The sequence below is a fragment of the Chrysemys picta genome, chromosome 11 (genome assembly GCF_011386835.1).
Source record: "Chrysemys picta bellii isolate R12L10 chromosome 11, ASM1138683v2, whole genome shotgun sequence".
NCBI lineage: Eukaryota > Metazoa > Chordata > Testudines > Emydidae > Chrysemys > Chrysemys picta.
This window is the reverse complement of record NC_088801.1, coordinates 69,930,160-69,945,712: the sequence shown is the minus strand read 5'-3', so window position 1 is coordinate 69,945,712 and position 15,553 is coordinate 69,930,160. Positions and strand designations below refer to the sequence as shown.

The following is a 15,553-nucleotide window of genomic DNA, read 5'->3' as shown; positions in this document are numbered from 1 at the left end:
TGCTAGAATCAATTTCTAAGAAAGCACAGAGTCAGCGCACCCCATTGATAATAATTTGAGACACTGTTAACATCAAGAAGGTGAAGATTACCTGCTAGAGGAGGGTCTGTAAATTTGCTTTTAGAGGGCATATTTTCCCCATTATGTGCTAGTAATGTTAATGAGCACAATAGGAATTAAGAATGCAGACCATAGAGAGAATTTACGGATTTTCTCCTAACACAAAACTGAAAAATAATTATTTTTAAATGGTGGTTACAATTATGTGATTGTTTCAACTCTTTGCAGGAGCTCACTACAGGCATCCTATGGGCAAGCAAGCAATCTATGGGCAAGTGAGATTGAGCCATTCAAAAACTAAAGTAAAATATGCACCAACAATACTAAGGCGCATACCTCTGCCTTCAGAATTTCAGAAGACTTGAAATAAAACAAGAACATACAGATATTACAGACAGAAAGTCACTACACAAACTGAACAACAGGTGATATTGAATAAAGCAACTGGTTTTGATAAACATTTATTCATTAGATTATTTTACCTGTAGCAAGATAGGAAATGTTTTGGTTTCACTCTTTAGGAAGTATTGAGATTTACTGAAAAATAAAACTACTACAAAACAAAAGTGAAGGTAATAATGAAGTGGTTTATTTTAATTACTACCATCTTTTTACATTCATAACATTATGCAAGAGGCAAAATAAAACCTAGCAGTCCTGCAAAATCTGGGTTGAGAGCCTTTGGGGCACATCTGGTCTGGTCAAGCATTCTCATGACTTTTGGTGATGCAATTATTAGCACAGGTGGGGAAGAAGTTGAGAATAGGTGGAGAAGCTTCTAACAGAGCTGGGTTAGTGATTTATTAATGTCAGGTAGGGAGTGAAAGCATGGGTTTACATTTTTGTAAAACACGTGCACCATGGCAACAGGTGCAAAATAATAGCTAATTTTTATCACTATGGTAATGTACAAAAATAGAAAGACCACATGTTTACAAGCTGACTTTTTCCAAAGGGAGATTAAAAAAAAAAGTGTGTTAATTCTGTTCTCTAACAAATTCAGAGGCTCTGAGACTTTAAAGAGCAGTCACTAATGGAGTCATTACAACAATTTTTACTTTACAGTCAATTTCAAACTAGACTGGAAAAATTAATTTAAGATTTAGCCCAAGTAGTAAGTACAAATACTTGCAAATTTTGTGAGGTCTTACTTGTATTTGTTTGGGAAGGTTAAAGTCTGTGCTCCATCTAAATCTGCTAATCAGGCCTCCAGTATCAGCAGCTATACCCTTTGGATAGCCGTATTTATGTGGTAAGAGGCACAAATGTAATGCTGATTATTGGAAATCTAGCATATCACAAGGAGAATATGCTCCAGAGAGATACTCTGACACTTTTGTTTTTAAATCCCTCTTCTGATCCACATGGGCAATGCTGTTCAACCACTGCATTAATGGGACAGTTAATGCAGGGACATTATGAAAATCCTGTGTCAATGACCAGCCTTTCCTTTGAGCTCCACTGCCCCTCACAAGTCACCGATACACAGAAGACTCATGCCAAAAGTAATGGCATGGGCAGAGGTCAGAACACCGCTGGACACAAGATGTGTTCAGGATCCAATCATTGGCTCAGTGATTTTATACTCCTAAGTGGTCTGAAGGCTAAGTAGTTAACCGGGAACTCAAGGACAAGAGTAATATACTGAGAATATACCTTTATAACCTGGGAGGAAAAGAAGTTAATATTTGCTCCCTAGTATTCAGGGTCTCACGGGGATATAAATTGGACCAATGTCTACTTACTGGACTTCTCATATTACTCACTGGCCATTGTGGAAAAATGCATCTCCCACTCAAAAGAAAGGATATACAACTCATACATGTATTGTAAGATATTAACAGTTTGTTATTCCCCCTTCTCCCCCTATAAATCATCAAGTCCGACAGACTGGACACTATATTAAAAAATACCCTTCAGCATTCCTATTCTCGGGAGTAATTATAATTCACCCATTCCCCCAGAATCCTCCAAAGGGTACTGCTAGCCTAATTAGAACAACATTGCTATGATTGTTTTTTAAATATATACCCAGGCTTTGTTCATGTCTGCATATCAATATAAACCATTTAGCACATTCTCTGAATGAATGTACCTCTGTGTTAAGTGAACAGTAAATGCTTGAAATACAGCTAATTTCCAATGCACTGGGAGCTACTACACCTCTACTCCGAGATAACGCTGTCCTCAGGAGCCAAAAAAATCTTACAGTGTTATAGGTGAAACCTCGTTATATCAAACTTGCTTTGAACCACTGGAGTGCGCAGCTCCACCGCCCCGGAGCACTGCTTTACCACGTTATATCTGAATTCGTGTTACATCGGATCGCGTTATATTGGGGTAGAGGTGTATCTCCCTTGGAAAGTGCCCTGAATCTTTCTCCAACCTTTCATATTCCCATTATTTGCTTCTAAAACAGTTGTCATTATTCTGAATCAACATTTTTTTTAATAACAGCCACCATTTACTGACCATTTGAGATGCATGACAACAACAGAGAAAGATCTATATTTGTCAAGGTCCTTATAACTTGTGTAATTTTGACAGTATGATATTTCCAAGTAAGTCAGTTTCTTATTTTTTCCTGGTAACCTGAGGTCTGTAGGCTGTAAAGAGATGTCCCACCAACTTTGGCTAATGCTAGCTAACCCCCTCAGCCACAAAGGAATGTCCTAGGACAGAGAATTTTGGCTGGCAAATTGTATACTTTAATGTATGACTTCCATTATATGAATGGAGCGTGAATAAATGATACCATCAAAAAATAGTCATTTGGAACTTTAATATTTATGAAAAACTCCTAAACAAAGCTCTATGGAACTACTGCATTTGTCCCTCTCAGAGTAGCTGCTTTCTTTGATTCAGTAAAATTGTTTAAATATATATTCCAGATCATTTCCACGTAGAAATTTTCCTCTGAAAGAATGTCATTAGATGTGACTTAAAGGATGTTACAAATGACCAGTTCCAGAGCAACATAGCTTGTGTAGCAATAAACAACAGACACTATAGATGTGGCCAAAAGTGACAGGATATTAGAAAATGCTACAGCCAAAAGTTTCAACAGTCGTCTGTAAAACAGGACAGACCTTTTCAATGTGTTTTGCCTTAGGGTTAACTGACATCCTGTCCATCTTCTTCTGTAGCCACTTTCCCCATAAACAACACCATATGCTTCAGAAGGTCCGCCTAAGGCCTGAGTCCCCTAGCTTTTGTCACAAGTCTCGAAGTTATCTTTATGATCTAAAAAGTCAGTCATGCTATGGAAGTGCCCACTTGAGAACAAAACTACTCACTTAATCTGGACCAAGAGCATACAAAACACAATTTTACTTTCTCTGATCACAAGCAAGGTGATAAGCAATAACCAGCAGGTATCCATCTTCCAACACACACTGAAGATTGCATGCCAGATATTATCCGAATGCTTCCTGTTCGTTTTTGTTCAGACTACCTTTACATTCATTTTAGAAAATGTATTATGGATACAGGACATCACAACTTGCTGGTGACAGAACAGATTTTTTTTAATAAAGAATATGCAAGAATTTAAAGGCATTTGCCCAGTGCTCAGACTTCTGGAGATAAATAGCAAGAGGAATATTACAAATTCTGAGAAGAGAGAAGCACACACAAAATCTAGTCTAGAAGTCTAATCTCAAACAAGCATGGTTAGCAAACTGAGGTCTAAGAGACAGTATACATTAAAAGTGTTAAGATAGACTTCTAAATGAACAAAGCTTTCTTAAATGTAGTATTCAAACTATTCAGCTTGAAACACTGCAGGCATCAGAATTGAGAGCAGGGAGCCTGTCTCTCCTGCACTTTTAATATCCCCTCTGCTGGTGCCCAGTCAGAAAAGAACAGGAAGGTGCCTGACTTGAATGCAGAAGGGACAGGAGCCAGACCAGATAGAGGGAAAGGAGTAGATTGGGACAAGAAGCCTGGTAAAACTCAAACTAAAGGTGGGAGGGGAGAGAGAAAATGACTGGGAGCCAGGAGTGGAAACAGATCTGGAGTGTGGGGAGAGAAAAAGGTGACTGGCTGGGCAAAGAGATTGGGACGATGAGCCAGGTATGTGGTGGTATAGATTGAGGGTGGATGAAGAGCCCAGAGAGGGAGACACGGAATTGGAACCAGTGTGGGTGAAAGGAGAACAGAACAGATGAGGAGCCAGAGACTAAGGATGCACAAGGAGACTGGGACTAAGACAAGAAGCATAAGGAGTGGAGACTGGGACGGGATAGTCAAGGAGGTGACGAGCCAGGAATGGGGAAAAAGAACTGGTACAGAAACAAGTTGGAAGGGAGAAGGAGAGCAGGCAAAAGGGTCTATGACCACAAGAGTACACTGTCCTCCGCAGGCTAGAATGGCACCCAAGATTACTGAGTCTCACCATTCCTCCATGGTCAACAAATATCTGTGAAACCCACTGGCAAAATATGTATTGCAACCCCCTGCAGTGTCTGATCCACATAGAGGAGGAACTAAGGAACTAAGGGAGTCCTCTGTGTCAAGTGGCAGAGGTCTGTTTGGAGGACCTAAATCAGGGGTTCTCAAACTGGGGGGTCATGACCCCTCAGGGGGTCACAAGATTATTACATGGGGGGGTCGCGAGCTGTTTGTAGGAATCCTACCTCATTTGTTGCAGAAGTTGGAAGGTGCTGGATGCAAACCCTGCTTTGCATCCAGCATTTATAATGGTGTTAAATATACTTAAAAAGTGTTTTTAATTTATAAGGGGGGGGGGTGTCACACTCAGAAGCTTGCTATGTGAAAGGGGTCACCAGTATAAAAGTTTGAGAACTACTGACCTAAATGTTCCAATCATGCGTTTGGTGGGTGTCAATATGATGCCATATGATGGATTTTTTTCTTCAGTTTGCTTTGTGTGTGTCATTTTCAGGTGTCTAATAAATCACCACTACATTAAAAGAACATAACAAAGGTTGCAAAGTCTAAACATTCAAAAGTGAGGAAGTGCAAGAATTAAGGCTGCCCATGCATATGCATTACGATATATAGGCTTTCTGTACATGATCACACACTGCATTCCCATAGAACCCCTGTCTCTTTCAGTGCACAGATGGATGGGGCTTAATTAATGAGCCCCTATTCAATATTTTGTTTTCCCCTCTTTGTGTGGCCCCAGACCTTATTCACTTCACATTATTCAAACACTGCTCCGATACAGAATTCTTATCTTCTTCATGGGCTTTTCTGTGGCACTCATCACCATAGTATCTAAGTGCTTCACAAATGTTCATTTATCTTCACAACACCCCTGTGAGGTGATGGTTCCCCATTTTACAGATGGGTAGCTGAGATAGAGAGAGACTAAGATCAAAAATATCCACTAACTTTGGGTGCCCAATATGAGACTACTAAAACCTAATTTTTCAGAGCATAAATATATATGTACATTATGTAGCAATTTATGTATTCAGCAACCATTCCCATTGGCCTCAATTGCAGCTGAATGCCCAACATTTCCACAAATCACACCCCAAGTGTCTCAGATTGGATACCCAGAAAATGAGAAACACAAAGTTAGTAATCACCTGTGAACATTTTGGTTTAAGTGACTTGCCCAGCATCACATAGGAACTCTCTGGCAGAGGTAGGGATAGAATCCAATTCTCCAGGGCAGCATTCAACCATCTTTACTATGAGATGTTTTTTTCTCTTCTTGCCATCCCCTGCCTCACTCACTACACACCTTCCAACTTCTGCAACAAATGAGGTAGGATTCCTACAAACAGCAGTCTCCTTCACTGCACAACCTGGAGCAGTCTATCCTGTGTACTAAAGGTGGAAGGGGTCACATGGAAAAATTAGTAGGTAATTAAAGGCTATAACAATGCACGCACAAAAGGGAGCCAAAGTAAGGCTGCACTGGCCCCTTAATTCTGGCATTTCCTAACTTTTGACTGCTTGATCGTAGCTATGTGTGTGTAATATTGATATAAAAAGATATATGAGTAGAAGGCCTGGAAACAGTTTCTCCTACACAGACAAGTCAACAGCAGTAATGCATGCCAACATTAAGTTTCTATTGTCATTGTCACGGAGTGTGGGGGAGTCAGGGCCCTGCACCCCTCTTCCTGAGATTCACTGTGACTCTCAACCAGCCAGTAAAGCAGAAGGTTTATTTAAGGACAGGAACACAGTCTCAAGCAGAGCGTGTAGGTACGACCAGACCCCCTCAATTAGGTCCCTCTGGGAGGTTCAGGGAGCTTAGACCCCAGCTTGGGGTTCCCTGCGTTGCACCACCCAGCCCCCCTTGGGAGGTCAGAGCCATCTCTGCCTCCCAGCCATCTCACCAGCCAGCTTCCAGCACTCTGCCTTCAGCGACCCCTCCCACAGCCTTTGTTCAGTTTCCCGGGCCAAGGTGTCACCTGGCCTCCAACCCCTTCCTGGGTTCTCATGTTACATGCTCAGATATTCTCCTTCGGGCAGTCTCCCATCCCCCAATGCAGACTATCCTAGCCACACTCCCCTGTCAGCATTCACAGACCACAGTAAGAACAGTCCCAGTTCGTCACAGTCATAATTAGGGGTTTAAAACTGGCAGCAATGCAACTTACTCTACATGTCAAATAAAAGATACTTTTATCATGTTATGTCTTACATCATGCTATATCAAAAAATCATTATGGATGAAGTATGAGCAGCACAGCCACAAGTATCTTGACAAGCGAAGACCGTTGTGAATCAAACTAAACACTTACCACTCCCTCTACATAAGGGTTGTTTCAAAATGCATATATGCAGTAACAGCAGTTTAAATCAGGAGCAACTCCATGGAAGTTAATGGAACTACATTAGTGTACTGCTAGTGCGATATGAGGATTAGTCCCAGTCTAGTAAGATGCTTTTCTCGTTTATTTCATTTTTGAAATTTCTTCCAAAACACTGTGAGAGAGTATCTTAATTCTTTGATTCTAGGGATTCATTAGGAACATTTTCATTCCACTCTCTTCCCCCCCAATCCAGTGAGGTGACCATTTCTCATGCATGGGTCTACAGTGCGTGTTTTAATCAACTGTAGACAACGCAATGTCTTCTATTCTGCATGTGAGTGAAGGAGAAGCATGTCATCTAAAGTGAAGGTAATAAACCAAAATGATCTAGAATAATTCCAGAAAGCACTTACGACAGGAAGTGGAACTTTACTGCTCTAGTACACTGTTGTCCTGTGGCACCTGATAGACTAACAGAAGTATTGGAGCTTAAGCTTTCGTGGGTAAATACCCACTTGTCTGATGAAGTGGGTATTCACCCACGAAAGCTTATGCTCCAATACTTCTGTTGGTCTAAAAGTTAGCACCTTTGCCACAGAACTCTTCGTTGTTTTTTACAGATCCAGACTAACACAGCTACTCCTCTGATACAAGTACATTGTTGTGGTGCCCAAGAGCACTGCTCTAGTTTGGGATCAGGCTCAGAATTTCCACTAGAAACCCCATTCGCAGGAAGTTTAACTTGGCCATAACAATTCGCTTCAAATTTAAAACTAGTGCATAAGCTCTCAGCCCAAGTGCCAATATTTTAAAATGTCTGGTTTGATTTTAGTCAAAGAATGTCTATAAAAATTTGTCATGTAATGGAAAAGCCATGATGATGTGAGTAGTCCACAGACTCCTACAGAGATTCCTGCTAGACTTGGCATCTTACCTACTATTTTAAATTTTTTTCTAGTCTCTACTGCTTTACAAAAATATTTTAGTCTCATCTCTAAAACTCCCAAAACTGCCTGCAGTCATCAGGAGGCAACAGATGCAGACACAGTGATATCAACAGAAGCTACAGAGGCTCTGCAGCTTCTGTTCAGTTATGACCACTTGGCTGATATCACAACCTATTTCCTCTTCATCCAATTCTAGCACATCATCATGGAAGGTGGATAGACTGCAAAAGAGCAACGGGTGCCACTGAAGGTGGCAATGGAAAGAAAAGTAACTGCACATTGGCCCTTTTAAGAAAGCCTGAAGGTCAACTAAACTGGATTCCAAGCAGGTTCGACTCCAAACATCAGCTTAGTTGAAGGTTTCCCCATTGCCACTATTTCACAGGAGAATCTGTTGGCTGTAAGAAGGCACCTGAGTCCTTAGCACTAATGACACCCCACCAGCGACTGATTCTCATTAAAAAGCCAGCTTCTTGGACGCTGGAGCATCCCCAAAACTAGGCCCAGAGTGATATACCTGCTTTAGCATCCCACAACTTTATATTAATCTAAAACAATTTTTTTTTAAATTGTCACAGCAATCCTCAGGTAACAGACTCCCATAGGTGCTAGAACTAGGGGCGCTGCCGCACCCCCTGGCTTAAAGTGGTTTCCATTATATACAGAGTTTACACTTTGGTTCAATGGCTCTCAGCTCCCAACTATAAAAATTGTTCCAGCTCCACTGCAAACTCCCAGAGCTCAGTATGAGTTAATATATTCTAAAACTTTAAATAGCCAGCTTGATTGTGCTTTTGTATTGCTTTGCAATACTTACCTCTTTATCTGGCTCAGTCTTGGTGTCTTTAGAAGATCTCTCTGTTTTCTTAGCTAAAGTATCCTCAGATCCTGTGGACTGAAGAGAAACAGCTGCTATATATCCAACCACTGAGATACTTAATATCAATATATGACCTACATTAAGCCACTTACAGGAAAAACCTTGATGATAAAAATCAATATACAGTAATGCTGAGTGTAATAATGAGGCAAGTTTCTTATCGGTCTTCTTTTAACTGTTATCCAGTAGCAATTAGTGGTGTAAGGGTCATCCTTAGGACAAAGGGAGTTCTCTGATGGTGGAGTTTTGGTGGAGTGCAGAGCCTGTATAGAAACCTCAGATGGCACCACACACCCAAGTATGCTTCCACTGATAACAAACAAGTAAACCTTTTAAGATGTCACCTTTTCTGAGCAATCCCAGACGGAAAAGAAACCTCCAGATTGGGGGGATATGTATCTGTAATTATCTTCTCACACACAAAAATTAACCTGTCCTCACACTCCAGATGTCCCCTAATCTGGAGTCACTATTGGCAAATGGCAAGCACCGGAAGAGAAACAGAAGCTAGGAAAGATTTAGAGAAAGTTAGCAGGACCCAGCATCCAAAAAGCCTCAGCTTGAGTGATGAAGTGAAAAACAATGAGGAGATGGAACTTAAGACGTTACGAGTTCTAGACAAGAGAAGACCACATGCAGGGAGCAATGACTGGGAATATGTCCCTTGTCTGAGAGAGAACTAACAAGTGTGTGATCCGTTACAGATTCATAGATTCCAAGGCCAAATAGGACCACTGTGATCACCTGAGTTCTTATAGAAGGCAGGCCAGAGGATTTCCCCAAATTAATTCCTAGAGCAGATTTTTTTAGGAAAAAAAAATAATCTTGATTTAAAAGTTGCCAGTGAGGGAGAATCCACCACGACCCTTGGTAAATTGTTCCAATGATTAGTTACCCTCACTGTTAAATATGTACCCCTTATTTCCAGTCTGAATTTGTCTAGCTTCAACTTCCACTCACTGGATCATATTATACCTTTTTCTGCTAGAACCCATTCTTCATGGGTTACCTAGGGAGGTGGTGTAATCTCCTTCCTCAGCGGTTTTTAAGGTCAGGCTTGACAAAGCCCTGGCTGGGATGATTTAGTTGGGAATTGGTCCTGCTTTGAGCAGGGGGTTGGACTAGATGACCTCCTGAGGTCCCTTCCAACCCTGATATTCTATGATTCTAGTCTATGATTCTATGATTGAAGAGCCCATTATTAAATATTTGTTCCCCTATAGGTACTTATAGACTGTAATCAAGTCACCTCTTAACCTTCTCTTTGTTAAGTGCTAAATAGATTGAACTCCACGAGTCTATTACTATAAGGCATGTTTTCTAATCTTTTAATTAGGGCTGTCAAGCGATTCAAAAAATTAATCGCAATTAATCACAATGTTAAACAATAAAAGAATACCATTTATTTAAATATTTTTGGATGTTTTCTACATTTTCAAATATATTGAGTTCAATTACAACACAGAATACAAAATGTACAGCAATTCATACAGCTCACTTTATATTTATTTTTCATTACAAGTATTTGCACTATAAAAAACAAAAGAAATAGTATATTTTAATTCACCTAATACAACTACTGTAGTGCAATCTCTTTATCATGAAACTTACAAATGTAGATTTATGTACCAAAAAAACTGCATTCAAAAATAAAACTAAGTAAAATTTTAGAACCTGCAAGTCCACTCAGTCCTACTTCTTGTTCAGTCAATCGCTCAGACGAACAAAGTTTGTTTACATTTGCAGGAGATAATGCTGCCCGCTTCTTGTTTACAATGTCAGCTGAAAGTGAGAACAGGCATTCGCATGGCATTTTTGTAGCTGGCATTGCAAGGTATTTGTGCCAGATATGCTAAACATTCGTATGCCCCTTCATGCTTCAGCCACCATTTCAGAGGACATGCTTCTATGCTGATGACGCTCACTAAAAAAATGCGTTAATTAAATTTGTGCTACAATTCTCCCCCAAGGAGTTCAATGTCCCTGCTCTGTTTTACTCACATTCTGCCATATATTTCATGTTATAGCAGTCTCAGATGATGACTCAGCACATGTTGTTCATTTTAAGAACACTTTCACTGCAGATTTCACAAAACGCAAAGAAGGTACAATGTGAGATTTCTAAAGATAGCTGTAGTGCTTGACCCAGAGTTTAAGAATCATAGAATATCAGGGTTGGAAGGGACCTCAGGAGGTCATCTAGTCCAACCTCCTACTCAATGCAGGACCAATTCCCAACTAAATCATCCCAGCCAGGGCTTTGTCAAGCCTGACCTTAAAAACCTTTAAGGAAGGAGATTCCACCACTTCCCTAGGTACCCCATTCCAGTGCTTCACCACCCTGCTAGTGAAAAAGTTTTTCCTAATATCCAACCTAAACCTCCCCCACTGCAACTTGAGACCATTACTCCTTGTTCTGTCATCTGGTACCATTGAGAACAGACTAGATCCAACCTCTTTGGAACCTCCTTTCAGGTAGTTGAAAGCAGCTATCAAATCCCCCCTCATTCTTCTCTTCTGCAGACTAAACAATCCCAGTTCCCTCAGCCTCTCCTCATAAGTCATGTGCTCCAGCCCCTAATAATTTTTGTTGCCCTCCGCTGGACTTTTTCCAGTTTTTCCACATCCTTCTTGTAGTGTGAGGCCCAAATCTGGACACAGTACTCCAGATGAGGCCTCACCAATGTAGAATAGAGGGGAATGATCACGTCCCTCGATCTGCTGGCAATGCCCCTACTTATACAGCCCAAAATGCCATTAGCCTTCTTGGCAACAAGGGCACACTGCCGACTCATATCCAGCTTCTCGTCCACTGTAACCCCAGGTCCTTTTCTGCAGAACTGCTACCTAGCCATTCAGTCCCTAGTCTGTAGCAGTGCATGGGGTTCTTCCATCTTAAGTGCAGGACTCTGCACTTGTCCTTGTTGAACCTCATCAGGTTTCTTTTGGCCCAATCCTCTAATTTGTCTAGGCATGAGGTGAGCATGCTCTCAGAAGTCTTAAAAGAGGAACACTCTGATGCAGAAACTACGGGACCCAAACCATCAAAAAAGAAAGCTGCTTTGGATTGTTATTGAGCAAGAAGGAGGACTGAGTGGACTTGTAAGTGCTGAAGTTTTAAATTGTTTTGTTTTTGCCTGCAGTTCTGTAACAAAAAAATTTCTACATTTGTAAGTTGCACTTTCACAACAAAGAGGTTGCACACTACAGTACTTGTATGAGGTGAATTGAAAAATATTATTTTTGTTTATAATTTTTACAGTGCAAATATTTAGAATCAAAATAATATACATTTTGATTTCAATTACAACACAGAATACAATATATATATAGAAAAACATCCAAAATATTTAATAAATTTCAATTGGCATGCTATTGTTCAACAGTGTGATTAAAACTGCCATTAATTTTTTTAACTGCGATTAATTTTTTGAGTTAATCGCATGAATTAACTGCGATTAATCGACAGTCCTACTTTTAATCATTCTTGTGGCCCTTCTCTGAACCTTCTTACATTTATCAACATCCTTCTTGAATTGTGGACATCACACAGGACACAGTATTCCAGCAGCAGCTGCACCATTGCCAATATAGCAGTAAAATAACCTTTCTACCCCAGACTGAGATTCCTCTGTTTATGCAGCCAAGGATTGCACTAGCCCTTTTGGCCACAGCATCAGACTGGAAGCTCATCGTCAACTACCATCCCCAAATCTTTTTCAGAGTCACTGCATCCCAGGATAGAGTCCCTCATCTTGTTAGTATGGCCTGCATTCTTTGTTCCTAGATGTATACATTCACATTTAGCCATATTAAAATGCCATATTGTTTGATCTGGATTGCTTGGTAACCTGGGTGCAAACAATCTGTATCAGTGACCCGTCCTCATGATGATTTACCTCTCCCCAATTTTTGTCTCATCTGCAAACTTTATCAGTAATAAAATAGCACAGCGGTGAGAACCAATTCCTCTGGGATCCCACTAGAAACACACATATTGGATGATGATTCCCCATTTTGAGACCTATCAGTCAGCTTTTAAGCAATTTAATGTGTACCATGCTGACTTTATTTCATTCTAGTTTTTAAATCAAAATGTCATGCGGTACAAGTCAGATGATTTACAGAAGTCTATTACATCAACACTATTACTTTCATCAACCAAACTTGTAATAGGATCAAAAAGATCTATCAAGTTAGCTTGACAGGATCTGGTTTCCATAAACCCATGTTGATTGGCATCTAGTAATGGATCAATACTATTGTTAGGATTCTTTTTGTTCCTAATATACTTTTAAAAACTCCTTATTGTTCTTAACTCTGCCGACCATAGATTTCTCCTTGTGTCCCTTCACACCCCGTATAAATTTTCCACAATTCCTGTATTTATATACATTGGTATATAGGTAATTATAGGGAATTTATTCTTTTCATGTCCTTTGGTTCCTTACATCCTGCTGGACATAATACCCCCGTAGGAGGGAAATGGCTTGATGCTGGTGGACTTCCTTTCAGCACTCCCAGCAAGAACAAAGCTGGAACCAAGCAATCAAGTCTAAAGACAGACAGCCATAAGAAAGGCCAAACGGGCCAAGCTTCTATACTAACTGCCCTACTGCCATTCAGAAAAGCAATGCCAATTTGATGATCAGGAAGTACAATACAGAACCTAACGGCTCAAAGTAAGGTATCACGGAGGAGGTGGGATTTCCACAAAGACCTGATGTTATCAAGACTTTCTAGCACATAGTAGTATTCAGCTATTTTACCACTAGGGGATTTAAGTGCTAATGGTCCCATATGTCCGTGTTTCTCAAACAAGGGGTCTCTACCCATAAGTGGGTCGTGGGAAGGTTGTAGATGGGTCACAGAGCCCTAGGCCAATGTACATTTCTCCCTGCCCCAAGCACTGCAACCTGACACGTGGCGTAACCATTGGACGACAGAGCCAGCCCCATGAGACAAGAGCCACCTCTGCAGGCTGAGCGCAGGACAGGCTCATTATCCATCCCCCACCTCCTCTAGGGCATCCCTCCATACCTGGCCGGGATCAGGGCTGCAGTGCTGGGATGGAAGGTGCATATATGTAATGGTGGGTGGCAAAAGACAAAATGCAGTTGGTGGATCACGTCAGTAAAAAGTTTGAAAACCATTGCCATGTGTTATTCCTCCTGGAGAAACTTAAAAACTTCAGAGGGAACATTTCCTCTAATGGCACTCCAAGAGGGTGTTGGTGTGTCATTGGAGATTTAAAATTATTACACCATCTACTCCACTCTCGCCATAAATTTTGTTTTTTCACAGACGACATCAGGATATCTACCACTGGCAATTACATGGATTGATTTATTGGTGAGAAGAGAGTCAGCTCAAGAGAGTCAGGCCTGTAAAGACAGTCACCATTGTCAGATCCAGCAAAGAAGCAACCTGGAGTAGATTTTTGTCCCTGACACAGTAGTAGCAGTTGAAAGATTTCTTGACTGAGGACCAGAAGTAAATAATCTAGAATGGGCAATAGCTTTCCAGAGAAAAATTATGTTATAAATCAGAGGCGGCAGCTATTGGTTTGTATTTTGTGGTTTAATAATGAGAGCCCTTCCCCCTCAGCAATCATTTTACACAAAAGAGAAAATAGTCCCCTCCTTCTGCATATCTGAACTGTTGCAGGACTGTTTCTTTACTGAGACCCTGCTGCTACTGTCTACAAGGACTCCAATATATCACAAAAATATTTTCAACAGCTGCCATTTGTAGGGAGGATGCTGGTTATGTGGTCACTTCCAGGACTCAGATGCCCAAGATCCTCTTAGCTAGAATACACAATGCTTCAAATGAGATGCAAGGGGTTCCACTACCTTCAAGGTTTTGATATGCTCCAAGATGCTCTTTGCTGGATGCCATTTACAAAAGCTGTGTAAAGGCTAGTACAAAGGACACAGTCTTTTTAAGCATGAATAAACAGAATCCAGGATCCACGCCACAGCCCCTTGAGCTGCCTCTGCAAAGCAGTGTTCAGCTGGAGGTATGCAGAGTGTGTATGTGTGCATGCAATCACAATCCATGTTAATTGCTACAAAAAAAGAAGGGAGAGGGGAAAGGGATTCTGAAGACAGGAAAGAGTCTCCATTACTTTTAATTTAATGAAGCAAGCAGGTTTTTGCTTAGTGAAAACAAAGACACTTAAGAATCGTTAAATTAACCACAGACAACCAAGAATGTCAGATGAAGATATGTGCAAACGTGATATAAAGACACAGACTTAATCAATACCACAGGGCTGAGAACACACATTAGTAAGGGGCCTTTTTTCCATAAGAGTGTTTGTTTTACCTTTTTTTCTGCTTTATCCGTTCCTCGTTCTTTCAAGCGTTCCCCATCTTTGCCTCGTTCCCTTCGTCTGTCCCTCTCTCTTTCTTTTCCCCTATCTCTGTCTTTCTCACGGTCTTTGTCCCTGCCCTTCTCTTTGTCCCTTTCTTTCAATTTTTCCTTTTCTTTTCCTCCTTCATTTTTTCTTTCCTTCTCCTGTCCTTTATCACGATCCAGATCTTTTTCTCGTTCCACATCTCCTTTTTCTTTGTCTCTACTTTTTTCTGTTTCTCTTCCGTGTTTGGAGGTTCTGTTCTTGCTTCTCTCTCTTTCATGCTTTTCATCTTCTCTAAAATTGTCCGCTTCAAGGTCTTTGTGCCTGTCCTCATTATCTTTATGCTTGTCTCTCTCCTTTTCTTTTTGTTTCTTCTCTTCTTCTTTCAACTCTTCTCTAGGTTTTCTGTCTCGGCTTGTACTTCTATCTTTTATTTCATTGTCCCCTCTACCCTAAAAATAGAGTAGAAAGCAATATTAAACTATAGCACAAGCCAGTTCCATTACACAGTATTTATCACCCCAAAATATTTCTAGTTGTAGTCCATTTTCCCCCCAGAAAT

The 15,553-nt window shown here is 40.7% G+C and overlaps 1 protein-coding gene across 9 annotated transcripts in view; it reads right to left on the bottom strand.

Annotated features, from left to right (window-relative positions):
* Nucleotides 1–15,553, bottom strand: part of TRAF3IP1 (TRAF3 interacting protein 1) — a 225,439-nt gene that overhangs the window by 95,031 nt on the left and 114,855 nt on the right. For 6 of the 9 annotated variants that reach the window (XM_042859580.2, XM_042859581.2, XM_042859585.2 and 3 more), the window contains exons 5-6: nucleotides 14,961–15,443; nucleotides 8,568–8,645 (exon numbers count right to left, since the gene is read on the bottom strand). In XM_042859580.2, the coding sequence (XP_042715514.2) occupies nucleotides 8,568–8,645; nucleotides 14,961–15,443 (561 nt within the window). The remainder of the gene's footprint in view (nucleotides 1–8,567; nucleotides 8,646–14,960; nucleotides 15,444–15,553) is intronic. The other 3 variants (XM_042859582.2, XM_065561162.1, XM_042859588.2) reach the window with 1 other exon arrangement.